Source organism: Marmota marmota, unplaced genomic scaffold, assembly GCF_001458135.2.
Source record: "Marmota marmota marmota unplaced genomic scaffold, marMar, whole genome shotgun sequence".
Taxonomy (NCBI): Eukaryota; Metazoa; Chordata; class Mammalia; order Rodentia; family Sciuridae; genus Marmota; species Marmota marmota.
In genome coordinates this window covers 53,330,246-53,357,841 of record NW_026000037.1, presented here as the reverse complement: position 1 = coordinate 53,357,841, position 27,596 = coordinate 53,330,246, and the positions used below count along the sequence as shown (strand labels likewise).

The 27,596-nt window shown below is 34.7% G+C and overlaps 1 protein-coding gene and 1 long non-coding RNA gene across 7 annotated transcripts in view; one reads left to right on the top strand and one right to left on the bottom strand.

Moving 5' to 3' along the window:
* Positions 1-2,915: 2,915 nt before the first annotated feature.
* LOC125619422 overlaps positions 2,916-27,596 on the bottom strand; it is a 144,264-nt gene continuing 119,583 nt past the window's right edge. The window contains exons 3-9 of one of the 5 annotated variants that reach the window (XR_007350970.1): positions 21,652-22,049; positions 18,992-19,116; positions 16,107-16,243; positions 15,887-15,984; positions 14,388-14,500; positions 11,180-11,371; positions 2,916-7,680 (exon numbers count right to left, since the gene is read on the bottom strand). This is a non-coding gene — a long non-coding RNA (uncharacterized LOC125619422). Of the gene's footprint in view, positions 7,681-11,179; positions 11,372-14,387; positions 14,501-15,886; positions 15,985-16,106; positions 16,244-18,991; positions 19,131-21,651; positions 22,050-27,596 lie in introns of all 5 variants that reach the window. The other 4 variants (XR_007350967.1, XR_007350966.1, XR_007350971.1 and 1 more) reach the window with 4 other exon arrangements.
* The window catches only part of Scn9a (sodium voltage-gated channel alpha subunit 9), an 86,236-nt gene continuing 80,379 nt past the window's right edge, over positions 21,740-27,596 (top strand). Inside the window, exons 1-5 of one of the 2 annotated variants that reach the window (XM_015478980.2) lie at positions 21,740-22,005; positions 23,940-24,058; positions 24,418-24,507; positions 25,040-25,168; positions 27,100-27,191. In XM_015478980.2, the coding sequence (XP_015334466.1) occupies positions 21,748-22,005; positions 23,940-24,058; positions 24,418-24,507; positions 25,040-25,168; positions 27,100-27,191 (688 nt within the window). In that variant the 5' untranslated portion in view covers positions 21,740-21,747. Of the gene's footprint in view, positions 22,006-23,939; positions 24,059-24,417; positions 24,508-25,039; positions 25,169-26,888; positions 26,981-27,099; positions 27,192-27,596 lie in introns of both variants that reach the window. The other variant, XM_015478979.2, reaches the window with a different exon arrangement.

Below are 27,596 nucleotides of genomic sequence, written 5' to 3'. Positions count from 1 at the left end.
CTTAATAAGCTTATTGAAGAAGAATAAATCACATGAATATGTTGGGAGAGAAAAAGATTTAAAACTTTGATGAAATATCTCCCTCCCCCAAAAAAAACTGAATGAAAGGTTGAAATTTATTGTTATTTGCCATGAAATACTCACATCCAGATGACACATAATGATCCTACATCACTACAAGATACTGAGGGCAAAGTGGTTAAGGAGTGTTATTAACTCACGAGTACTTAAGTTTGGCCTCTGAATGAAGACACTGTACATGAAAGGAACTTGCTCTGGGTTTTCCCCAATTTAACAGTAATACTAAAAATTTTTAAAGCATTACCAAATAGGAAGCTAGGAAACTTAAAGGAATCTGCTCTACGGTCAGGGATAGACATGCACACACTACAGTTAATCACGCTAAATACTGAACTGTCTCTATTCCCTCCACCAATAAATTGTTGTCCTGGGAGCAGATAATCAATCAAAGATAATAAAGACAAAAATGGGAATATTCTTGGGGATTAAAGAAATACATCAGGGAGTAATTAACACAATTTGGAAATTTGTGGTATTGGTTAGTGTTTTATTTTAAATGGGAAAATCATTTAATTTATGTTCTCATGTTTAATAAATATTTCATTTTGTCTCTAATTGTGCTAGTGTTTTATGTCTAATTTGTATTTTTCATGTATCTCCATTATGTAAACTACAGACCCATGAACCTAGATGTGTCTTGGGTTACAGATGGTAGCCAGGTTTTCCCACTGAATTCAGATAGGTAAAATGTCTGATGATGTACATTAGAGCATAATGAAGTGGTTAGAAATACAGATTGTATGTACTTATAGCAATATGGATACTATACATAGATAAAACTATAGTGAGAGGAAAAAGAAAAAAGAAAGAGATGCAGAATGAAAATGTTATATAAATTAGAGACACGAATCTGAGAAAGTACTCAATTTTCAAGAAAACAAAGGATATACCGCAAGCACATTAGAATGATTGTCTATGAATGGGACTGGGAAGGGCAAAGTGACAGAGAATGCATATTGAAGAATGGTGTTGAAGAAAATATAATGTGGACTTTGCACATTAACAATGCAGCCATGAGTTGCAAGTTTTAACCTTTAAATCTGAGATTAAAAACAATCTGTAGAAGGCAAGAACTTCTGTTGATATTTTCTGCAAATCAGCTAAATTATAATTTAATATTTATAAGGAAGGTTAAGATTTGTGCAATTTTTTAAGTCAGCAGTGTCTGAGATTATAAAAATTCAGAAATAGAATCTAAAGTATTCATGATGATACATTTCAAATTCCATGGAAGGACAAAGCCAAAGATTATTTTCTGTTTGAAAAACTGAAAAGAGTGAGGGCAATCAGACTAGAGATGAACCTGAAGGTGAAAGTCCTGGACCAAAGCAAACACTTAACAGTTTCATGAATGAAGAGTTATAAGAAGGAAGATTTGAAAAGTCACAGCACAGATCAGCTAGTTTCTATTCATCCCTCCTCCCTGATCAAAATCTTTCTACCTAAAGGCAGCTACAGTTCAGCTGCCTTTTCCCAGTGTTCTCATTGTTCCCATATGATGACTGCATTGTAATTGTTTACCTGCCCATATTCCCCAGTAGACTGTGAGTGCCAAGGGACAAGGATCAAGAAAGCCTAGTTTGTATTCAGTCTCCAGCACTTGGCCCTTAGCAGTCACTTTAAAAATATTTGCTCCTCTTGCCTTACACATACAAAAATGGCAACTATTTAGAATGGTGGATATGTTACTTTGTTTCATAGCTACCTTTTTACTATCTATATGTATCCCACAATATCCTGCTTTATACCTTAAATATACATAATAAAAATTCATTTTAAAAATGTTTTGTTGAAGAGGAAATAAAATGGAGCAAATGTTAAAGGAATATCTGTATCATACCAGTGCATACATGTAGCCATTATTTGTATAACCTGCTGAAGTGGGGATCTTTTCTTTTCTCTCTTTCATCCTCCTCCTCTTCTTCTTCCTCCTCCTCCTCCTCCTCTCCTCTCCTTTCTTCTCCTCTCCTTTCTTCCTTCTCCTCCTCCTCCTTTTCCTCCTCCTCCTCCTCCTCCTCCTCCTGCTCCTCCTCCTCCTCCTCTTCCTCCTCCTCCTCCTCCTTCTTTCCTTTTTTTAATATTGGGGATTGAACCCAGGATGTGCTAGACAAGCACTCTATCACTGAACTACATTCCCAAGTCCTATGTATGTTTTAAATTTTGAAATAAGTTCTCGCTAAGTTACCCAGGCTGGTCTCAACCTTGCCATCCTCCTGCATCAGCTTCCCTAGTGGCTGAGATTACAGGTGTGTGCCACCACGCCTGGCTCGGGCAGGGGTACTGCTCTTAAAATAAAAATTACTTTCATTTTGTTTTAGCAATTTGAACTTTAAGAATCTGTAAATATTTAGGTCTTTCTGTGTAATCTTTTATATTTTAATGAAGAAAAATCCTCCAAGTATATTTTTGTTAGTTTTACTAGAAGGCTATTATTATAGTAATTTAAAATACATTCAATAAAACTAACAATAATAAAAATAATTTAACTGATGGCTGGTCTTTTAAAACCATTTCCTAATTATTCTTCAGTTATTAAAAGGGCTTACAAAATAAAGCTATTTCAAAAAAAGGAATGTTTATACTATATTATATATTAAGGGAATTCATGAAGAGTATGTTCTACATAGAAAAAATCCATCTACTGTTTTTTAAAAGCTTGAAAGCAATTACTTGAGCAGTAAAACCACTCAAATGTTATAGACTGAAATTATTGAAAGTTGAAATAAGTCAAAGAGAAATCTACACAAAATTACCTGTATATTTGTATATATGAATAATGATAAAGCATTCAAGCAAATTACAAACTAGAACCTATGCATTTTATTCTGCTCAGTTTTTAAAACCCACAAAACAATCATTATTGCTTGTTTAGTAATTTTTTCACCTTTGTAGAGTAAAATTTCTTGCATTTTCTCAGATACTTACCCAGCCTAATGTTCTTCATTTCTTGAGGCATTTCCATCTTGTGTTTAGGATCTTTACTTTCTGCCTAAAGAATTTGCTTTAGTGTCTATTTTAGCACAATAATGACTTCTTTTTGAAAAGTTTATTTTAATTAAATCCTGTTATGGTTTAGATGTGGTATCCCCCCAAAGCTAACATAATCAGTTAATTAATCCTTGATGGAATTACTGGAATGGTAACTGGAGGCAGGTGGGGGGAGTGGCTGAAGGAAGTGGTTCATTGGGGGTGTGGCTATAGGGTGTATATTTTGTATGTGGAAAGTGGATTCTCTATCTGCTGCTTGAACATCATATGAGCTGCTTCTTTCTGCCACATTTTTCCACCATGATGCCCTTCCTCACCTTGAGCCCCAAAGGATGGAGCCTGTTGACTCTGGACTGAGATCTCTGAAACTGTGAGCCCCCAAATAAGCTTTTCCTCATCTAAGGTTGTGCTGTAGGGTCATTTAGTCACAACAGTGAAAAAAGCTGACTAAAACAAATCCCATATTCATCTTTTTAACTTTGGTAAAGTATAATATACAGATAGAAAAATGCATATTTCCTAAACATGCAGACCAATGAATTTTTCACAAATGAAACAAACCATGTAACCAGTACTGGGCTAACAGAATTCCCTCATTCTAGAATATGCTCATACCCTCTGCTATTCTGGATTGTCAGTGACCACAAAGACTACAAAAATCAAATGATAAGTCTACTTTGCTACAAGCACAATTACAAGCTAAGAATATTCTTCCTAGTAATAAAAAAATTTAATAATTGGTTAAGTAAATGTATTAAGTTAATGTATTTATGGACTGTAGTTAAATGGTGACTATTGCATTTTGGATCTGGATTGTCCTGCAAAGACTCCTGTGTTGAAGGCTTGATCTTCAATGCATCGTTATTCAGAGTGAGGCCTTGGGAAAGTGATTGGATCATAAGGGCTCTTACCATCATTAACTAGTGAATTAATCCATTGATGAGTTCCTAGTTGAATGGACTATTGGTAGGTGATGAAAGCTGTAGGAAATTGGGCCTACTAAGCAAAAGTATGTCATGGGAGCCTGCGCTGGAAGGGTTTATCTTGTCCCTCTTCCTCACTGTTTCCTTGCTGGCCCAAGGTAAGCAGCTTTACTCTATCACATGCTTCTTGCCTTGATGTTCTGTTTTGCCAAAGACCCAAAATGATGAGTCCAAGTGCCCATGGACTGGAACCTCTGAAATCATGAGCCAAAATAAATATTCCCTCCTTTAAGTTGATTTTCTAAGGTATTCTTATTATAGTGATGAAAAGCTGCCAAACTAACACAGTGATATGGATTAGGGTTCCTAACACTCTTGTCAGGGATTGCTCCTTACAGTACTGATGAAGGATGACTAGAGATCATTGAGGCCAAGGGAAATGGAAAGAGTTACCCTGACTGACACTAGCTGTCTAGTGACATGGACTGGATAAATCCTCCGTGAAGACAGGCAGTTATTTTGTATATAGCATTATGCTGTATTTGGTTGTTCACTTCTGATGAAATTATAAGAAGTTATATAAAAGATAAAAGCAGATTGAGGTATTATATTGGGGAAATGAATAATTCGTATATAGATTCATAAGAACCAGTTTAATTCATCTCCTTACTCCATCCTCACATGTGGAAATTTTCATTAATTTTTGTATTTCAAATAACAAAACAAGTAATATAGTCATTATCTATATCATTAAGTTCAATGAATTGTGACCATTAGTTTTACAGATTCTAGACTAGACAAAGTATAAGATAAAACATTAGAGATAAAACAATTGTTAATATGAAAAGGTATATCATTTCAGCACTCTTGAGTAAACTTGAGTATATAATAGGATCTGCCAAGATTACAGCTGCCTCCCTCTATGGAGTAGATGGAAAATACCAAGGCAGAAAATTTCAATATTGGTGAGTGGTTTTCCCAGACCCTTCACTGCATATTAAATGCAATGTTAAGCAGTATTTGGACATAACCCATACTGCTTCCAGTCTTCAGCCTGAAATTAAGAATCTTCAGTGATTTGAATGGTCTCAGTCTCTAAATTCAGTTTGGATACCATTTGTGTAAGGTACAGGATTTCCAAGCAGTAGTGATTCAAGTATGAGTTTTTTGTTTGTGTTGGCATGACTGTTCAGCCACTAAATCTCTGTTTCAGAGAAACATGTGGTAACTGTTAGAGAAAAATGATCAAGATGCTTAGTCTAAAATGCTTCCATTAAAAAGAAAAGCATTGAGTGGCAATGCCAGGACCTTAGGTCTTACTTGGCAATTTCTCAAAGGAGCTCTCAAAAGTAAGATGAGCATTATTTCTAAGCTTTCCCAGAACAGTTTCACCTTATGCCTGCTGTCTTTAAAGTCTTATGTAATGAACATTTACTCTTGACAAAACAAACAAACAAACAAAAAATCCTGATTTGGAGCACCAATACTTTGGTTATCCTGCCAAAGATGAAATAAATTTCATAAGTATAATCCTGACAGCCAAGGTAGAGTAGTCTATGTCCTTCCTCCAAAGATGTTGTAGTGCCTTCCTCTCTCCACCAAAGGGTCATAATTAAGCTTCTCCAAAGACCCTCACCGTAATTGTTCTTATCAATGGGATATCAGCCAAGAGTTCTGCAGAGATCTCAATGTGGTTTAAAGCTTCCTATTGTCTATAAGGGCCAAGTTTATCTGTCTTGTCAAAACTAAGTTTGCCATAAGCTTGATGCTGTACAGAAATTACCATCTGTTTTACTGGTAAAAACTTATGAAAACCTTAGTGCAATCAAAGAAAATGGCTCAAAAAGTACTTGATGTAAACTCCCACAAAAATTATAAACTCCCTCCCACTGAGTATAAAGTTCAAAGAAACTCCAACCTCAGGGCCCAGAGATATTTTAGGCATTAGTCCCCTCTGGACCACTGAAGCTAAAATAAACCAGCTTCCTGCAATTCCTTCAGGGTCCAGCCTCATCTGTCCTACATCAATGTGATCAGTTCTCAGATTAGTAAAATGGGAACAGTAGAGACATACTTTAATTTCAGTTAGAGAGCAGATAGGACTAGACTCAAACCTCATCTACTTTACTAATTTTTCCTTGTATTCTCCATATTCAATCCTATAGCATGTTTTATACTCTTATCATAACTCTAGAGCTGTTCGGTGACTAAACTATTGTTATTGAATGTTCCAATTATATCTTGCTTGTTATTGACATGTAGGATTTTTATAAACTTGACATTCTGCTCACATAGTGAGGCTCAGTATGCAAGTCCTTTGGTTCCAGTACGTGTAGAAGAACATCCAGGTCCCATCTGAAAATTTTTCAGTTCTCATGGAAGAGAACTTACATCCTAAGAGTTTGTACTGTAAGGAAACATCACCTCTTCATTTTCCTTGACGATGTCTTTCTTTTTTATTATTAAATTTAGATCCTATGAATAGAGAGAGTATGAAGGGGATAACACTGAACATAGGAGAAGATTTTTAAAAAGTTTTGGTAACAACAGGGTCTTTTATGGTTATGTTAGTCTGTTTCCATCAGTACAATCAAAATGCCTGATAAGAATGACTGAGAGGAGCAAAACTTTACTTGACCCCATGGTTTTAGAGGTTCAGTACATGGTGGGTCAATTCCATCGCTCTGGGATTAAGGTGAGACAGAGCATGATGGCAGAAGGGTATGGTAGAGGAAACTGCCCAGTTCATGAAGGCCAACAAGCAGAGAGTGAAAGCAAGGATCCAGGGACAAAATATATTCCCCAAGATCACACACCCTCTGACCTACTTCTCCAACCACACTCAACCTGCCTACAGTTACTGCCCAGTAATTCATTCCAAATATTAATCTATTAATCGTTGGATTAATCAATCCAATGATTAGGTTTCAGCTATCATATCTAATCATTTCACCTCTAAATATTCTTGCATTGTCTAATACATAAGCTTTGGAGAGAACACCTAATATCCAAACAATAATATTATTTAAAAGTCATGATTAAGCTCAGTGTGATGGTGTACACCTGTAATGCCAGCAGCTTGAGAGACAGAGGCAGGAGGATCATGAAGCCAGCCTCAGAAATTTAGCAAGGTCCTAAGAAACTTAGTGAGACCCTGTCTCAAAACAAAATGTAAAAAAAGAGCTGGGCATATGGCTCAGTGGTTAAGTACCACCCAAGTCCCATGTGCGCAGTGGGAATGGGTTCCTTTTGGTAGAATGGGCTGAGAAATAAAAGCTAGGAAAAATAGAAGAGTGAAAACACCACAGAACACAGAAGGTAGTTTCAAAGTGGGGACAGGATAGACAAACTGACCATATGGATCGAGCTTCTTAGCACAAAGTTTATTTATTTATATAGGGAGACATCAAAGAAATTCTATAGACTATTCTTCTCCAAAATAGGATAAAGGTGGAGGCAGGTAGGCTGCTCAGTTCCTAATGGTTATGCCCATCTCTGGTGCTACTATGATGGACTTTTCTAGCACAGCAGAGGGGAAGTTCACATGTATTGGGTGTTCTGTCACCACGGGAGAGGCACAGGATGTTCCTAATGCCAGACATATTCTCTCCCTGGCTTCCATGCCCAGAGAAGTTCCCATGTATTTCACAGATGGCTTCCAACAGTTAAGCATCCCTGAGTTCGATCCCTGGTACCAAAAATAAAAAAATAAAAATAAAAGTCATGGTTAAGTATATATATCCTTGATAATCAGGATGAAACTGTCTTGTCTTGTTCTGATGATGATAGCAGGTGTTTGGATGTCATTAAAATGACAATTTCATCTTTCATTGACATCTTTCATTGCTGTGTTACCCCATAATTCCCATCATAACAAACAAACCAGAAGAGAGCCTTTTATAACCTAAACAGTATCCTTAAGATGGATATATAATAAAACTATCACTTGGAAACTTAAAAACATATTTAGTAGTCTTAACGGTATCATGTAAATGAAACTGTCCATATTCTAAAAGAAAAGATGCACAGAATGCCTTATATTGTATTTTTTAGTCTACTGAGTCATAATAGCTCTCAAATATAATGAGGACTCAGACATTGTGACTCCAGTTTAGTTCTAGGTTTATAAACTGTAACCTTATTCCTGACCCAGGCAACTGCACTTATAGAAAATTATGCTCCCAGGCATAATGACTTGAAGAAATTGATCAGCATTTTTCTAATGACCTCTTGTTGATCAAAACAATGATATTTTATACTGTATAAATATAAATGTGTGCATATTAATTACAACCCATTTTAATTAAAAGTAGTTCAAATTTGTAAATATATTGTCACTTAGGTATATTTTAGATAAAGATAATATATTTACTTGATAAATTCATAAGAATTCTTAACTTCATGTAATGTTACTGTAATTCTACCTCTGTGAATTTTTCTTTAAACTTTTATATCTTTTATTTGAATTTTGGCAGATATTCAAGATAGATTATTGGACCAATGTTTTTTAAAAAAAATTATTTTTTAGTTGTAGTTGGACACAATACTTTTATTTCACTTATTCATTTTTATGTGGTGCTGAGGATCAAACCCAGAGCCTTGCACGTGTAAGGTGAGCACTCTACCACTGAGCCATAACCCCAACCGCTATTGGACTAATTTTAATTAAAAATTTTTTGAGACAGTTTCTCAATAAGTGGCAAGCTGGCCTTGCATTTACAATCCTCCTGCCTTAGCCTCCCAAGTAGCTGGGATTATAGGTATGTGCTACCACACCCAACCCCAATTTTAATTTTTTATGATTAGAATTTAAGTTACTACAGAGAGGAATCTCAGTGATGTCATGCAAAACAGTCTGAGATTATTATACAATTGTGAGTTGATAACTTTCCTTCTCCTTAAGAAAATATCATATCTTAGTACCTCTAGTCATAGTTAAAAGAAATAAGAACTTCAAACATGACTTGCTTTCTAAAAGCAATGTTGAAAGCTATAAAATAAAATGTTTCAGATATTTTTAAAATAATTACTCCATTCAGAATCAGATTTTCATATATAATACAAAGTATGCTGATAAGAGGCATTACAAAAGCACACTCAAACTGCAAATTCACTTGAAAAAAATATGCACATACCCTATTAGCAGTACAGTAGAGTTGTGACTCTGATGTTAAGATGTCCTTTGGAAACTGCAGTACAGTTCCAAGGTGAGGCACCTACTATGTGGCAAAGGAGGTAACTGAGGCCACTAAGGCTTTTTCTAGCCTTTGATGATGGGCACAGTTCACATTCCTCCCCTTCATTTAGGAAGAACTGGCATTGGGTTCACTTCTGTGATTTCAGGGAGATTCACAATGTGTACTGTAAACCTCTAGGGGAATCCACTCCCTCCTCATGCTCTGGACTCCAAGAATACCCTTTCCAGAACAATATGTTCAGAGCCATACCAGGCACCAGAGTCCTTGAAACTCTCAAGAGACTTGTGATGTTTCTCTGCTTGAAGGAAAAGATCATTCCTGTCCTTTGCTCAAAGACTCTGTTAATATTACTTAAATGCTTCTCAGAAGATGAACCAAGTGTTGGAATTCATTTCCTTTCAAGTCTGTTTATAAATATTGATTTAATTAAAAATAAAAGAGTCTAAAGTCTTAATGATCTTTTCTGAACTACATAACTTTGTCTGTTAAAAAAATATTTCACAGATCTTCACATGTAGTTCAAAACAACAAAGGTAAAATAATGTGAATTTACTTGAATAGTGGAAGTGTAGCAGCAAGCTAAGATGAGCAATCAACATTCATTTTAGGGATATTTTTGTAGTGCCTAACATTCCATGTTGAAAGGACCTGGAAGGCCAGGCATGGTGATGCATAGCTGTAATCCCAGAAGCTAGGGAGACTGAGGCAGGAAGATCGAAAGTTCAAACCAGCCTCAGCAAAAGCCAGGCACTAAGCAACTCTAAATAAAATACAAATAGTGCTGGAGATGTGGTTCAGTGGTTAAATGGCCTCGAGTTCAATCCCTGGTACCAAAAAAAAAAAAAAAAAGTAAATGCAACTATTCTAAGTGCTTCCACTATTTTAGACTTAGGAATTGTGTAATTGGGACATCCAAGTGATACCAATCTAGAGAGATGAGAGACTCTCTGTAGAGAAGGGAACCCACAGAGCTGGTGCCCAAGGGAGTGGGGGTGTCTTGCTCCTTTATAAATCTTAAGTTTCCTTTCTTCTCATGCCTACATGACCAAAAGACAGGAAGAGAGCCATCCAGGGGTTTATTGCTTGTGTTAGAAAGTGGGATCCTTTCCCAACCCTGGAGGCTGTTAGCAACAGGTTGATGGGGAAGTGCTTTTTACCCATTTTCTTTTCTTTGATAATCAGCTACCTGTCCTTTGCCTGGTCTCACAAGGTCACAGAGCTAATAAGTGGCAAGCCCATGATGCAAACCCCACATTTCCTGGATCAAGAACCTGCTCTTAAATTACTGTTCTAAACTACATCTCTGTTTACTATTATAGATGTGGGATGTTTCAGGTTTAAAAGACTGATAATATATTACTTTAAATTAAAATATGTTCAAGTTGAATGTGATTAATCAATTTTAATTATGGAGGCAAAATGAAATTGAAGTTCAAAAATCAGATTTTTAACATAAATGCTTGAAAAAGCTAAACATATCTCCTGATTGATCAGTTTACAGCTGCACTAGTTCTCTCTTTTCCTTGCTTGTTGCTTAGCAACGGATTGTGTGAGGTTGCACTGGAGCTGACAGGATAAGGGATGAGTGAGTATGGGGGAAACTTAGAGGACGGGCATTGCATGCCTCAAATGAACAGGGAAAGAGTAAGGAACATAGAGTTGGAATCACATGAGTAGTATGAGTAATGTTTAAAGTATAGTCACAATTAAAAATTTTACACATTGAAGAGTTTGGTTTTCTTTTTCACTGTCTTGTGATTATATCTATACGTGTGCTAGAGACCAAAAATGTTCTTGTCACTTTTTCATCCTCTTTTTCTTCTATCATTCTCTCATTTTTCTGTTTGGTTATCTGTAATCTTCCTATTCACCTTCCAGCTCTTTTTAAAATTTGTCCTTACATCTTATTCCAACTTTTCTTTTTTTACCAGGCCTTAATATAGATTCAGAGTTCAAAATATGTCAATTTTATTGAAATGAGCTGCTTACCCTTTCTACTTTTGCATATGACATAATGTGCATATTCAGAAGCTGGCTACAAAGAATTGGTAGCAGATGATAGGTGTTTGATATGTTTAAAACTATGCACTTGTCAGACCTCAGCCACAGGTACACCTCATGAAGTGTTCAGTTTTCATCTGAGAAAGAAGATACATTTTTTACCTTGTGTGACATTGGTCCCTAAAAGAGAGACAATAATAAAAGCAATCTGTCTCCAATTTACCTCAAACAGATGAAAATAGTGGATCTAATTATGTGATGTTTGAGATCCATAGGAGCAATCAATACTTTGCATACCCAGTGAAAGCAACATGTCAGTTTCTACATAAGCATCTGTTTATTAGTTCTTTGTCTCAAGGGAGGTACAAATATGCAGATTGGCATATTTGCAAAATGATAAATGGATACAATTTGATCACACTATAATTATACAAAGGTACAATCCTTTATACCTTATTTTAATTTGTTGTAATTATCATTTTTATAAAATTAAGAAATGCACATTGTATTAAATTCAAACAGGTTTCACTTCATCCCTCTGGCCAATCTTTAGGGAAAAATCACTCACCCTCTCCTTTTTTTTTCAGTTTTTCTGATATTTTCCATCATATCTCTAAGTAATACACTGTGTCTCATTTTCATTTCATCAGCTTTGATATTTTCTAACTTCCTAATTTGAAAAATCAGGACTTTTATTTACTCAATACTTTTATTTTTTTATTCTGTTCTAAAATTTCCATCAGTTTTGTTTTATTTCTATTAAATCTATTGGTTGGACTTATACATTTAAGTAGCACTTATATGACTCTATTTTCCATTGCCTCAACTTTGGCTAGAACACACTGATTCCCTTCAATGTAAATAAGGATATCAGCTCTCCTACATTTCTTGCCCTTCTCCTCTCCCTTTTACCTCTCAATTTATGCCAGCTAGCTCATGACTTTTATATAAAAAATAGCATTTTCAATACATAACACACATATCCTGTTCAATACAAATATAGTTACACTTGTATTTTGTGTATTGTTATATTTTGGATGTGTGGTGACCCCCAAAGCTCATGGGTGAGACAACACAAGAGGGTTTAGAGGGGAAAACATTGGGCTGTGAAAGCCTTAACCTAATCAGTGAATTAATCCCATGATGGGATTAACTGAGTGGTAACTCAAGGCAGATGGAGTATGGCTAGAAAGGGTGGGAATTGGGGGCGTGGCTTTGGGGTCTATATTTGTATCTTGCAAGTAGATACTGTTTTTCTGTTTTCTGATCATCATGTGAGCTGCTTCCCTCTGCCATACTCTGCCTTTGTGATATTCAGTCTCACCTTAATCCCCAAGGAATGTAGTCTGCTGTCTGTGGATTGAGACCTCTGAAACCATGAGCCCCCAAATAAACTTTTTTTCTTCCCTTACAATAATTCTGCTCAGATTTTTCAGTCACAGCACTGAAAAAGCTGGAAAATACATATATACTTTGGTAATTGGCATAAACGGATAAATTTGATCATACTATAATTACACAAATATCTTTCATTTTAAAGCAAGTATTATAGTTTAACACAAAGAGGGAAATTAAATTCTACTACTTGAAGACCATGTCAAGCTGAAGTGGACCCTTTGTTCTCTAATTCCACCAGTTTATCAAACAAATGTGACATTTTGACTTGTTTCCTATTTAGATAATTGTTATACTGCACAGCTATTAGTACTTTTTGAAGAAACAAATTCCCTTTCCTTTTATTCACACTACATTCTGAATAGTCTAATTTAAAATGTTTCTTATATTTTATGTGCTTATAGAAGTATATTTTAAAATCCAAAGTAACTTAAAACATGAAAAGGAAATAAATTTTGAATCTCTTTATACATAAAATATGTTTTGTTTGATGTCATGCTTGATAGTAGGCAGTTAGAAAATAAAATTTGATTCAAAATATTTTCTTTTAGTCTGTTAACAATCATTGGTTTTGTTCTAGCATCATATTTGCCGGAGCAATTTTCATGGCAATCTGATTCTCATTCCTTTGTAGTTACCTTCTTCTTTCTGGAAGCTTTCCAAATCATGTTTAATTCTAAATTTTTACAAGAATTGGCCTTACAAATTAATCTTTTTTCATTTTTTTGGCCTGAAGATTCTTGATTAATTTTCTGTTATTATGTCTCTTATTATTTCCCATCTTCCATTTTTTTGTTCCTTTGGGAATTCAGATGAGACTGATATTGGGTTCTCTGGATTATTCTTTACCTGCTGAGTTTTATTTTAAGTTTTACTTTGCCCCTTTTCTCTACTTATGGGATATTCTTCTTTGGCACACTTCGAAATCATAGAACTTCATTTTTACACATGTACAAACCCACACCACTAGAAATGTAGCTGCAATGTGGACTTCTATTTTTTATTCCATGAAATACTTTTAATTACCAGGATTGTGCTGTTGTTATTGTTGATTGCCTATTGATTTCTATAATGGATTTTCTATCCTCTCAAATATCTCTAGGAATACTAACTTTAACATTTAATATTCCCCAATATTTGCTAACTTTTTATTTGCTCTAGAGTTAAGCATTTGGTCCACTGATCTTGGTTTTTCAGTTTTATGTTTGGTAGTCCTTCTTACCAATTCATTTTTATAATGTATTAATATTAATGTTTAAAAGAATAGATTGCTATTGGCCAGTATTCTGTCTGCCTTTATATAGGTTTATTCCCAAACAATTTCTCCCTTGAAAGGGGGCAATGACTGCAAACTCTGTCCGTGTCTGGTGTGTTGATAAGCAGGCTTGTTACAGTTTTAGGATGTATGGGCAAGGAGTAGGCAAAAAGAGTCTACCTTTCACTGAACTTTGCTTTTAGGGGAGATAGCAATAGACACCCGAGGAGTCCTAGCTCAGCTAATTCTTAGATAAAATTTTTAGTATACTTTGGGGTAAATCACACTGCTTTGTATTTAAATATAGTGGGGGGTTCAGAAACATTGTTGAATAAACATCCTTGGATTAACTTGTTTTCTGATTTCCTTTGTTCCTGTGCCAGCTCTCATTTCTCTGTTCTAATCTCCCTCCCGACAAGTGTTGTAGGCTGTGGCTTCTGCCTTGATCTCCTCATTAGCATAACCTCATCTGCTCTCTTTTCTTCAGATTTGTATAACTATTTAGTGTCTTTCTTTGATTTTCAATGATATCATGAAATTCCTTACCATAAGTCACTTTTGTCACTTTGCCTTGAGGATATGGAAGATGGGGACGATAAACACATGGACTCAGACCATTGTCATGAACTAGATACCTATCATGAACTGGATGCCTTTGACTAGAAAGATAGAAGAAAATCTGTAGATAACGGGTGGATGATTATTAAATAGACAAACAGATACAGAGAAAATCACATGCAAACATACCAGCTATATAATAAGAAAAAAGTCCATAATAAATATTTTGATAAATATTTTAACCGCAGGAAGTCCTATATATCAGGATAACACATTCACTTTTTATTTTCAGTAGTTGCCTAAGTATCACTAATATGAGATTAAAGGTGAGTGGGTAAAACAATCATGAAAACACAAAGTAGACTCTTGGTGGACAAAATTGTGACCTTGTTCTAACAAAAATATGATCATAGTAAAATGAACATGTACTGGAAATATGGTAATTTTTTTTTTCAAAAATCTAATTTAAACATGATAAGAATAAATACTGATTGACTTTGTTAAATTAAAAGTAATCATCATAAATCCTGGAAGACACTTGAGGTTATTGCTTTGGATAAATTCTTTGAAGGAAAATTGTTTAGCAAAGAAAATAAATCAACATATTTAAGACTTTCAGTAGATATTTCAAAATTACCTTCAAAACAGTAGTACACACTATGTGTTCTTAGGCAAAAGCCAGTGCTTTTCCCCCACAGCCTCTCTAATATGGCCATCAATTTTAAAATCTTTGTTCATTTAATAAGCTAAATTTGTTTTCCCATGTTTATTTTAGTTTTTGTTTCTTTGATTACCTGTGAAGTTTGACACGGTTTCAGTGTTTTTTAATGATTTGTATTTTTATAATTATTCATGTTCTTGCTAGCTTTAACATTGAAATCTCTTTTTACAAATTAAATAAAAAGATTTCCCTCTATTATTTGCATTGTATTTTCTTACTGTTATGTAGATGCCTTCCATTAAAAAAAAATCATTGTGATGAAAATCTAGCATTCCTTTTCTCTAAAGATTGTGTCTTTGGTAATATTTTAAAGGGTGTCTCTACTTTTACACTATGTTAGTGTTCATCTTCAATTTTACTATAATTTTTGAGCTTCATTTACCCCCTTAAATATGTACTCTACCTAGAAATCTCAAATCTTAAACTGGATGCATGACTGCAAAATACCTGTGGGCTGTTTAGTCATCCAACCGACTAAGGAAGGAGAACAAAAGCTTTAGTCGTGGGTAGGTTATTCTTCATCATTGACCTCTTCTCTGGGTGCATTGGAATTGCACACGATTACATTTTTAGTTATGTGGTCCATGAGAACCCTGTCACCCAGACTTGTTGTACTATTGTTTCCAATGAAACTCAGATGCCATCTAGAGCTGCTTCTCTTAAAAGCCACTATATTAGTAAAATGGAAATAAGTTTCAGGTGTCCGAATAGATGCTGCTACTGATGCTTCTGCTGCAGGAATCTGATCAATGTCTCCTCCACTTACCTTTTAGCCATGATGTTAGTAGATATTTCGTCTCTTCCTTCACTTTTCCATGTCCCAATCCACTGTCTATGTGTGCTTAGCTATTCATGAGCTGTGTTCTGAAGAAATGCATAAGCAGAAAAAGAAAGAGAAAGATGGAGGGAATAAAAGGAGGGAGAAATGAGAACAGGAATATTGGAAGAGTAGAATTGGTGATAGACTATTGATAATATCTATTTACCTAAATTTCTGTCAAATAATTCTTGACCACAGCACGATGGCGAATGCCTGTAATCACAGTGTCATGGGAGGCTGAGGCAGGAGGATCACAAGTTCAAAGATAGTTTCAGCTACAGCAATGTGTTAAGCCACTGAGACCTGTCTCCAAATTAAAAAACAAAAACAAAAATGGGCTGGGGATGTAGCTCAGTGGTTGAGTGCTCCTGAGTTCAATCCTAGTACCCCCAATAATTCTTGAAACAGATGACACTCTCTCACTTGATAGCAGAATATTCAAAAACACCAGTTATTCAAGCCATTTTTTTTCTCCAAGACCACAGGTCTTTCTTTGCTGAAAGGCTATGGAGGCTAGTGACTTTATCCTCCTCATCTTTGACTTCCAGAACTACTGAGGAATCTCAAAAATGCAAGTGGCAACTGCTCTCCCTGAATTCACTGCCTTACTTCTCAGACTGATCTAGTATAAATTCAAACAGGTCATTGACCTCTGAAATCAAGCCACCTGATTTGTGATCAAAGTTTTATAAACTGCCAAGCTTGAGCTTTAAGTGGTAGAAACTTTAAGTCCCTGATTAGTTTTAAGCCCAAAGGATTCCCAAGTTTATACTCAGCCCATGGAGATTCCATGGGTGGTTGTATTAGTTTGTCTCTATCTTATTAAACCCCTCCCTCATTTCAGGACAATTTTCAAAAATTTATGAATCAATTTTTAAGTATGTTTTTGTAACAGTTTTATCCAGGTGTAATTGAGGGACGTAACACAAAAATCACTATGTTTAAGTATATGATTCAAGAGTTTTTAGTATATTCACAAAGTTAGTTACCTAATTTTATCACCCCAAAAAGAAACCCCATACCCATTAACACCATCCTATTTAAAATATGCACATCCAAAGACCCTTATTGTTCACTGCATTCTTTTTATTTGGTGAATTGATTGATTTTTTTGGTACTAAGGATCCAACCCAGGGCCTTGTATATACTGATGAGTGCTCTACCTCCGCCACATCCTTTAGCTCTCATTACATTCTTCTTAAAAATTATTTTAAATTTAGTTTCCAACCACATATACATCTCTTCTTACGGGTATTAAAACATAGAAATAGTAGGGCAAATAATGTTAGTAAAACAATTAAAAACCAGGGGCAAATGAGTAACTACAAAATTAGTTAACTAAGTTAACTAACCAAATTCTATTCTCAGAAGATCAGCCATATTCTACTCTTGTTTTCACAAACTAAATATTATTAGCTGCTTGTACCCATCAAAATAGATGGCTTTATTCTTCTTTGTTCATAACTATAAAATTCCATAATTTTGGGTTCATAAGAAGAGATGTGTATGACCAAACTTTACATTACATCACTTTGGTTTTTTTATTAATTAATTAATTGATTGATTAATTTTTTACATCACTTTCAATATATTCTTTCCTGGGAAAACTTGCTATATGTCTACCTACTGTCAAAGGCTTATAGTTCTCTATTTTTTATAAGTGAATAGGGAAAATGAAATGACTTCAGGAATTTCTATCAGAACTGTATGAAATCTTGTGTTATAACCAAAGGGACTCACCACCTCTAATTACCTATGGTGGTCTTTCCCCTGACATTTGCATATTTCTGTGTCTCTCTTTCTATACCAGAAGAAACAAGACGTCTGTGCTAACAGCATTCTCCTTTACCACACTGAAATCAGAGTTGTCTTTGCTGTATGAATTTGTGAGATCCTTGTCCCTTTTTATAATGGAAATTCCTTGAGGACAACTGTTTTTTCCTTGTTTTCATAGTTCAAAAATATCTGAATAGTAACACACTCAGATAATATATTTGGTAAAAATATTTAATAAAAATAAAGATGGATTAAAGATGGAAATGTGATGATATATACCATGAAATGTCAATCATGTTATAGATCATAAAAACAACAGTTTTCAGAAAAGCAAAAGTTTCTCTATAAATTTTTTAAATCATATGTTCAAAATTTTGTCTTATTTTTAAAGAGGTTTACCATCGCTTTTTAAGATACACAGGTTTCTGGTAATAAAGTGGCAACTCTTTCCTAAGATGTTTCTTTATATCTCTGCTAATAGCTACAACCTGCTAATTAATTAATTAATTAATTTCTTCCTTTCTTTTTTTCTGGAGAAATTTTTTTTTTTAATTTCATCCCATGCTGACTATACTCAGAATTGCCATGAAGTTAGAGGAATGAAACACCATTTTGTTTTCTCTAACCATAGTAGTCACAGGAAAAAAAAATAATCCAAATATATTAAATATTGGTTATCAACTTCAAAACCTAATTCTAAGTATTAAGATAGCCTGATACCAATTTTTCCTGCCAAAACATCTGACATAGCAATAGTAGTGACACAAAGCTAAACTCAAGAGTTATTTTTTAAAACTATTTCATCATTTTTCAAGAATGTATGGGGAGAGTTGAAAATATCTTAAAAGTGCATGTACATACACACATATCATCATTTCTACCTATTAGTTTTTAGTGCTGGTCCTCTACAAAGTGGAAGATAGGGCAGGGAGAAGAAGTCAGAATTGTTAGAAATCAGGTGGTTTGAGAAGCCTTCTCTGGTGAACACCCAAACCCTGAGCAGCTTTCCTCAAGTTTCCAGTTTTCAAAGGAAAAAAACAATTATTTGAGCATGAATTTTTGGCTCCAGGTTACTGCTGATTTAATTACTTTCGCTGAATTAATCAGAATCATCTTTGTTTTGAAAGAATCCCAGTTAAAGGAGGATGTTCTCCCCTTCCAAGAGAAAAACAGTGTGACTAGGTGCCAGGGTTTGGGATTGGGGGTGAACCAGAGTGGGCTGAAATCCTGGGCAAACACAACCAAAAAACAAAAAGCAGAAGACAGAGCGACAACCTGCTGATTTCTTCTTCTGTAAATATGCTTGCTCAGCATCTGTGACAGGAACCTGAGCTGTCTGCAGAATGAGGAAGGGATGAAGTGTACTTGCATGGGAATGTCTTGAAACCTGGAAGTCTGTACTGTGGAAAAGATACTGAGAATGAAGGGTTATGCTCAGCATTTGGTGAAGACTCCATTGGGCCTGCACCTCTGCTGAATAAACCTTGCTCTTCTACCTCTCCAAGTGCTGCTTGTCTCTTTGCAATGCCAGCATTTTCCATATTTTTCTGTATTTTTTGTAACAGTCCATTACTGTTACAACCCCTTGTTATACTTGTTCTGTGCCCAAATAACTTCAAGGAAAAAGTCACTAATTTGTTCTAATTGGAGTTTATTTTGTTTTACATGGAAATAGGAGAAACCTGGGAAAGAACTATGAGTTTTAACTGGACCCTATTTTTTTTTTTGCATCTATACAACCCCTGTGGTTACTACTTCAATTTCCATAATTTTAATATTTAGTACTGAAAAAAGAGTAGAATGTGGCTCCTTTTATTTATCCTCCTTCTATGTGTGACCATATATCACTTAATATGCAACCAGTTTACATGCCAAGAACAGGTTGACATGTGAGAAGCTGGTGTGTACTATTTCTCAAGCAAGGTTACTGCAGAAAAAGAAGACTCACTTTTATTTTGTAGTGGAGGGTTATGAAGTTACATTCACTTATTAAAATAATGAGTCTGGAAGGGGATTGAGAGGAAGGCTGGGGATGAAGACATAGAACCAAATTGTTCTATGTCCATGTATGAATATCCCAATAATGATAATGCACAAATAAAAATAATGGTAATAGAAGAAAAATCAGTGGATTAAAGAAATGACCCAGAAGGAGGAGAGATATTGGAGAAGGAGATTGAGCAAATTGCTATGAGCATTTGTGAATATGACATGATGAAACCCACCATGATGTATAATTATAATGCTCCAATCAAGAATAAATTTTAAAAAAGAATCTTGCTTTTTTAAAATGAGAACTCTCATTTTCACTCTATTGTATTTGAGACATAAACATAATTACATATAAAAACTCATTTCTAAATTTTATCTTCTGTAATTTTGGAATTTTTTTCTATAGTCATGTAAATTGATGAGGGCAATTGTAGTCTGAATGCATATTATAGTGGCTTTTCATTTTTAATATTGACTACATCACAAAAATTTTCTGATTTTTTTGTCTCTTTGTTCTTCCCATAATATTTTTGTTTACATCTCAGAATAGAAATATAGCCTTCTGATTTTTAGAAGGTATATCTATTTATTGAAAGAAAATATAAGTGTGTAAAATAAAGGAAAAAAAGAGAAACAGAGAGTGTACTTTTGGTTTCGAGGGGTAAGGAGAAAGTGGAGGGTGTCGCTATCGGAACCAATGTGAAAAGACTAAAAGAAGAACATTGAGTTGAATCACACCAAAGATAAGTACAGGTGAAAAGTAAAGGGAATTTAGAAAAAAAAACTTTGGAAAATTGTTTTCTTTTATTTTACTTTAGAGCTGTGATGCATTTATTTTAGATTTTTAAATAAAGATCATTAGGAGGCATTTTCATGAGTCCTGTACCTTCCCTGGTACATAGTGGTCACTAAGCAATTTGATAGTAAGTCTGTGAGTATCTTACCTATTGTGGTTTGTGTTTTTTTATTTGTTTGTTCTTTTTGTACCAAGGATTGAACCTAAGTGGTTAAGGGGCACTTAACCACTGAGCCTCATCCCCAGCCCTTTCTATGTTTTGAGACAGGGCCTTGCCAAATTGCTGAGGTTGATTTGAACTTGGGATCCTCCTGCTTCAGCCTCTGGAGTCTCTGGGATTACAGGCATCTGCCTGCCACTGCACCCAGCCTATTGTGATTTTTAAATTTTTTTATTTTGCATTTGTTCTAATTAGTTATGCGTGATAGTAGAATGCATTTTGACACATAACACATAAATAGAGTATAACTTCTCATTCTTCTGGTTGTACATGATGTAGAGTTATACAGGTAGTGTAATCATATATTCACATAGGGTAAATAATGTCTGATTCATTCTAGTATCGTTCTTACCCTCATATTCCCTCTCTTCCTTCACTCCCGTCTGTCTAATCCAAAGTACCTGTATTCTTCCCTAGTCCCAATCCTTACTGTGAATTAACATCCACGTATCAGAGAAAACATTTGGCCTTTGTTTCTTTGGGATTGGCTTATTTCACTTAGCATGATATTCTCTAGTTCCATCCATGTACCAGCAAATGCAATGATTTCATGCTTTTTTAAGACTGAGTAATATTCTATTGTGTATATATGCCTCAATTTCTTTAACCATTTATCTGTTGAAGGGAACCTAGGTTGGTTCCATAGTTTAGCTATTGTGAATTATGCTGCTATAAACATTGATTTGGCTGTGTTACTGTAGTATACTGATTTTGAGTCTTTTGGGTATAAATTGAGGAGTGGGATAACTGGGTCAAAATGGTGGTTCCATTCCAAGTCTCCTGAGGAATCTCCATACTGCCATCTGTGTTTTTGCTGCTCACTTCTTCTGCAGTGCTAAGGATCCAACCCAGAGCATTGTTATGCTAGGCAAGTGCTTTACCACTAAGCTATACTCCTAGCCTGTTGTTATTTTTTAAGGTGCCTACCCAGGCAGCAAAACATCAAAGTCGGTATTTCTTCCTTTTTACCCAGGCCTCTTATGTAAGGAGCTGAAGGGGAAATAAAATATACAGGATGAAAAGATGGCAACGTTGCCACCCCCAGGACCTCAGAGCTTTGTCCACTTCACAAAACAGTCCCTTGCCCTCATTGAACAACGCATTGCTGAAGAAAAAGCAAAGGAACCCAAAGAAGAAAAGAAAGATGAGGAGGAGGATGGCCCAAAGCCAAGCAGTGACTTGGAAGCCGGCAAGCAGCTGCCCTTCATTTATGGAGACATTCCGCCTGGCATGGTGTCAGAGCCCCTGGAGGACCTGGACCCATACTATGCAGACAAAAAGGTGAGTTCTTGGGACATCAATGGCAGGTTTCTGTTGGCTTCCTTCTGTACAAAAACAAACAAAAATTTAAATTGAGGTTATCTTGAACTTAGTAAACATATCATCATCAAAATATTAAGTTAAATACATATGTAGTAAGTTCAGAATATGTGTTCAAAATATATTAATGAAATGTATTTTTCATTAATCCAGATTTTAGTGTTGCTAATTTGGTTTCTTTAGTCTTTTTAAAGTGTTCAGTAGTGTAATATTCTGCCTTTGTGGATATGACACACTGATCCCCCAAATTTCAGTCTTTATTTTTCCTGCTCATAATTATTTCCTGATTGTATAAACTCAAAAATTTCATTAAAATGTTTAATACAAATGAAAATTTCTGATTTAAAATTTTAAACACAAAACTCATTCTTTTTTTTATTTTTCAGATTTCGAGAACAGGGTAGCTTGAACTTGCCAAGGCTACATAGCAATGTTATGACTTCCATGCTAGCTTGGACTCTTATCATCACCACCTGTGATATAATTGTTCACATTATTTCTATCTATTTGTAGAAAGAATGGATGAATGGATTTTTTTTAAAGCATGGAGTATTATTGCTTAAGAAAAAACAGTTGTACTCAAGGACTACTTATTAATTTTAAAACTGATATTCAATGTGAAAGTGATTTTTATGTCACATTTAGACATACCTGATGTAGTGAAAGGGAACAGGAAAATAAGAGCATGTGAAAATAACTGTTTCTGATTGGCCTCTTGAGCACTTGCTGCCACATATAAATAAAAGGGCAAATTCATGAAATTATCTCCCCAGTTGGGTTAATGCTTATGGCCAGAAGCCCACTGATAAACCTTAAGATAAATTCTGTAAGCAACATAATGAAGGCTAAGGCAGTGCCTTCTAGATGACACAAATAACTTGGCTGCCATGACAGGGATTTAAACCTGGTCTTTCTGATTTCTAGGGCAATGGCTTGGGTTGTTTTAATATTTTCCTGTAGCAGTTATTTTCTCATTTGTTTTTCACTTCTCACATACCAAAGTGATGGATAATGTCACTCGTTACACAATGGATATAATATTTTAAGAAAGCTTATTTTTGCTTTTATTATTTTTTTAAATTACCATGAATGGTTGGCAAGAAAGGTTTTTTTTAACTTATAATGTTTTAATTTTAGCCGTTACTATTATTATAATTAAAATAAGGAAATTGAACTGAATGATTGGAAGGATTCTTCCAACTCTGACATTCTTTAAATTTATGAAAATATATTTTGGAAAAACTCATTTACTATTAACCATGACAATTGTCAGAAAGTATTAAAATTCTCAAAATTTGATGATTAAAATTAGAGATGCTACTTTCTGCCTGGTTAGATTAAAATGCAGTATAATGGGAGAGAAAGAAGTTATATTTAATTGTTTGTTTAGTTATTTATTTTACTGGGGATTTAACCTAGGGGTGTTTAAACACTGAGCCACAGCCCTTTTAATTTTTTTTTTTTTTTTGAGACAGTGTCTCTCTAAGTTGTTTAGGGCTTCACTAAATTGCTGAGGCTGACTTTGAACTTGCAATTCTCCTGCCTCAGCCTGGAATTATAGGCATGTACCACTGTGCCTGGCAAAAATTGTATTTTAACTAATTTCAGTAGCTACAAATTATTGTTGCTATTGAAGAGATAAATGAAAAAGAGAAAACATAGTATTTTGGAAGTATTAAGAAATGCATGATTATATATATAATTGAAAAGAATCAGAGTTCATTGGTCATGGTGATATTGATAGCTGTGTTGTGACACTGAAAGCAACTTGCCTGAGTTCAGCGGCAGTATTTTTTAAAGATGACACTACCAGGTGAAGCCCAACTGCTGTTATCATGTGCTATACTGAAATTTTACATTCTTAACTTCATACTGTTTTCTTTTTGCTCCTGCAGACTTTTATAGTATTGAACAAAGGGAAAGCAATCTTCCGTTTCAATGCAGCACCTGCTTTATACATACTGTCTCCTTTCAGTCATCTGAGAAGAATATCTATTAAGATTTTAGTACACTCATATCCTTTCCAAAATATATACTTGAAAGATATTGAAGAGCAAAGTTTTTACTACTGTATTAGAATATAGGTTTTAGTCCTTTTGCATCTTGAATGACCCTGGTTTTAATTTATGGATTTCAATATAAATCAGTGTAAATTTCAGGATTAGGATAATGTCATTATTAGCATTTTTATAATATTACTTTTATTTATTTTTCAAAAAACCAAAAGAAAAAAGAAGGAAAGAAAGAAAGAACCAAAACTATAAGCTCCTTTAGATTCATTTCTAAGGAAAAGTTGTTCATATTTCAACAAGTATTATCATCCAGTATTCAAAGTTCCTATTGTGTCTCTTGTGTTCCTTGATTCTAAGCTACCTTATTCAGCATGCTTATCATGTGCACTATTCTGACAAACTGCATATTTATGACCATGAGTAGCCCTCCAGAATGGACCAAAAATGTAGAGTAAGTGGATATATATTTTAATATAGTTTCACATTATCATTTTCATCCTTTCCTTTACTTCTAGAAAGTTAGCTTCATAAAATCATGATGTTTATCCTCATCCTATATAGTTGCTTTTCTTTATTTTTTTCTCAATGCTATTATCTCACTAGCAGTAGATTAGAATAATTTGATACAATATTTTCAAGAACAAACTCATCAGCTCCCTTGTCCTGTTCTTAAACATGTCATCTATCTCTTGTTCTTGAGTGTATTTTTGATAGGAGGAACCTAGGAATTTTCTAGACAGACCTAACACCTATGTTCTTGGTTATTTCAAGCATCTCCTCTGTCTGGAAATGTTTCTGATATGTACATTTTAAGAATTTCTGGAAAGAACTTTATTGCAATTTATTTTAATAGAAAGTAGGTCCATAAACAAAGAGCATCTGCCAATAGATGTCTTTGGTTAATCAGAGGACATAAGTAATAAAGATTTACACAAAGCTATATTCTTTTCACACCTAATATACCTATGGGTTCCTGTGTTTAGGTACACTTTTACTGGAATATATACTTTTGAATCACTTGTAAAAATCCTTGCAAGAGGCTTCTGTGTAGGAGAATTCACTTTCCTTCGCGACCCATGGAACTGGCTGGATTTTATTGTCATTATTTTTGCGTAAGTACTCTCATTTTTTTGGAATGGCGAACTCATGAAAATCTCAGACAGCACTGTAATACAGTAAGAACAACCCATGGGGTCTGATTTTTCCTGCATACATAAGGGTTGCGGTTAACAGAACAAGAAGCTGTATGAAAGTTACTTGTTGATAGGTAAATAATACGTTTTTCAGATAGAGTATTTCCCATTCAAATATGTATGACGTCAAGATTGATCACCTTGCTTCATGCTTAGCACTTGAGTGAATCACCTATGCAGTGCCAATTAGGTGCATTTTTTCCAAGATTTTACTTAAGAATCTTAAAAATCTGTAAGAAGTACAAAAATATCCTCAAGTTATTTATAAGTATGGTGCTCTTTTTATTAACTTGTATTATTCAAGGACTAATGGGGGGGCTGGGGGTGTAGCTCAGTGGTGGAATGCTAACCTAGCACATGTGAGGCACTGGGTTTGACCCTCAGCACCACATTAAAAATAAATAATATAAAAGTATTGAGGCCATCTACAACTAAAAATTTTAAAAAGGGCTAATACATGTTTTAAAATAAAAAAGTATTTTATGGGAATTGTCACTATTTACTAGACCTAATATTAATGCCTTTTATATGCATTCCATATACATCTACAGTTTATATTTGAGGGAAATATTACATCAAGACATATTTTTTAAACAGAGAGAGAGAATTTTTAATATTTATTTTTTAGTTTTCTGTGGACACAACATCTTTATTTCATTTTTATGTGGTGCTGAGGATCGAACCCAGCACCCCACGCATGCCAGGCGAGCATGCTACTGCTTGAGCCACATCCCCAGCCCAAGACATATTTTTAATTTATTTGTATTGTTACTCTTCCCAAATGTGTTTCTCAGAAACATTTATTTATCTTTAAACTCAAACTTAGGTACAGTATTTTCTATTACTTTGAATCATAAAAGTAATCTATGTTCTTCAAATCCTTTAAGCAATTCAGAAGTGTCTTAAGATTTCTAGCCTCTGATTCCCTCACCAGAGACCACCTCCTTATTCATCAGACTTCCTATTTGGGGGTCACATATGATGTTGTAGCTCCATCTGCTTCCTGCCGATTAGAAACTTTACGCTAAAACAGATTACTCTTCTCGTAGTCTCTTTTTTCTATCGATGCAATTCATAACCATGAAATCATCCTCTTAAAGTGTGCCACATAGTATTTTTAGTATGTTCACAGATGTGTAACCATCACTATGGTCTAATTTGGAGACATTTTTACAAATGACCCTGGACCTGGACCCATCAACAGGCACTTCCATTCCCTTCTTCCCAGACTCTTGGAAAACATTCACCTTTGTTTGTTTTTTTTTTTTTCTTTATGGATTTGCCTCTTCTTATGAATGAACTCATATAGTATGCAAGTGTCTGACCTCTTTCTCTTAACACCCTGTTTTCAATGTTTTATAGAAATTTAAAAATCTGTATTACTGTAATGTTGATGGGCTTGTAATTGAAGAATTTGTTTAAGCAGTTATGCAGTTGATATTACAGTTTCATCTTGTTTTCATCAAAGGAGCCAAAGCAAAACCAATTAGATTAAGTTAGTTAAAATTAAAAAAAAAAAGACTTATAGAACTATGTATTTAATAAAGAGTAACAAACAGAGAAACTACCTTGACTAAAGGCACAGGTAAGTATCATAGAGTCTATCTAAATTCTGAATAACTCTGATTTAATTCTACAGGTATTTAACAGAATTTGTAAACCTAGGCAATGTTTCAGCTCTTCGAACTTTCAGAGTATTGAGAGCTTTGAAAACTATTTCTGTAATCCCAGGTAAGAAGTAGTTGGTGTGAAATATTAGGCTACTCATAACTCCAACTGTTTGGGAGTTGTTCTTTGTCTGTTTGTGTGTGTGTTGTCACCGTGTTTGTGTATAAACTCCCCTATTGCAGATATGTGACAGAGTTTGTGGACCTGGGCAATGTCTCAGCGTTGAGAACATTCAGAGTTCTCCGAGCATTGAAAACTATTTCAGTCATTCCAGGTGAGAGAGGGATTAAACACAAGAGCTGACTTTGATCTTTTGGAGGAAAGATAAAATAAATTTCTCTTATGTGATTTTAACTAAGTGTGAGACCTTTCATTTTCCCACAATCACTATTAAAAGTCAGCCTTTGAGTTTAATCAGTTGCATGGGTGTTGGAGAATGAGGATGACCACGTTGGCTCACATCTCCACTTGAAATTTTCCCTCCTGTCTAAGGGCTCACTTTCCATTTGCTTTTCCAGGAAGGAAAATTTCAATTAATTTTAAATGCTTCCCATATATTTTGAAAAATAAGTAAGAAACATCAGCATGGGGGTATTGCATGAAACAGTTGTTTTATATCTCTCTCAACAAACCATTTCTTAATTGAAAATGAGTTCATTCTAAGTTGTCATTATGTGCT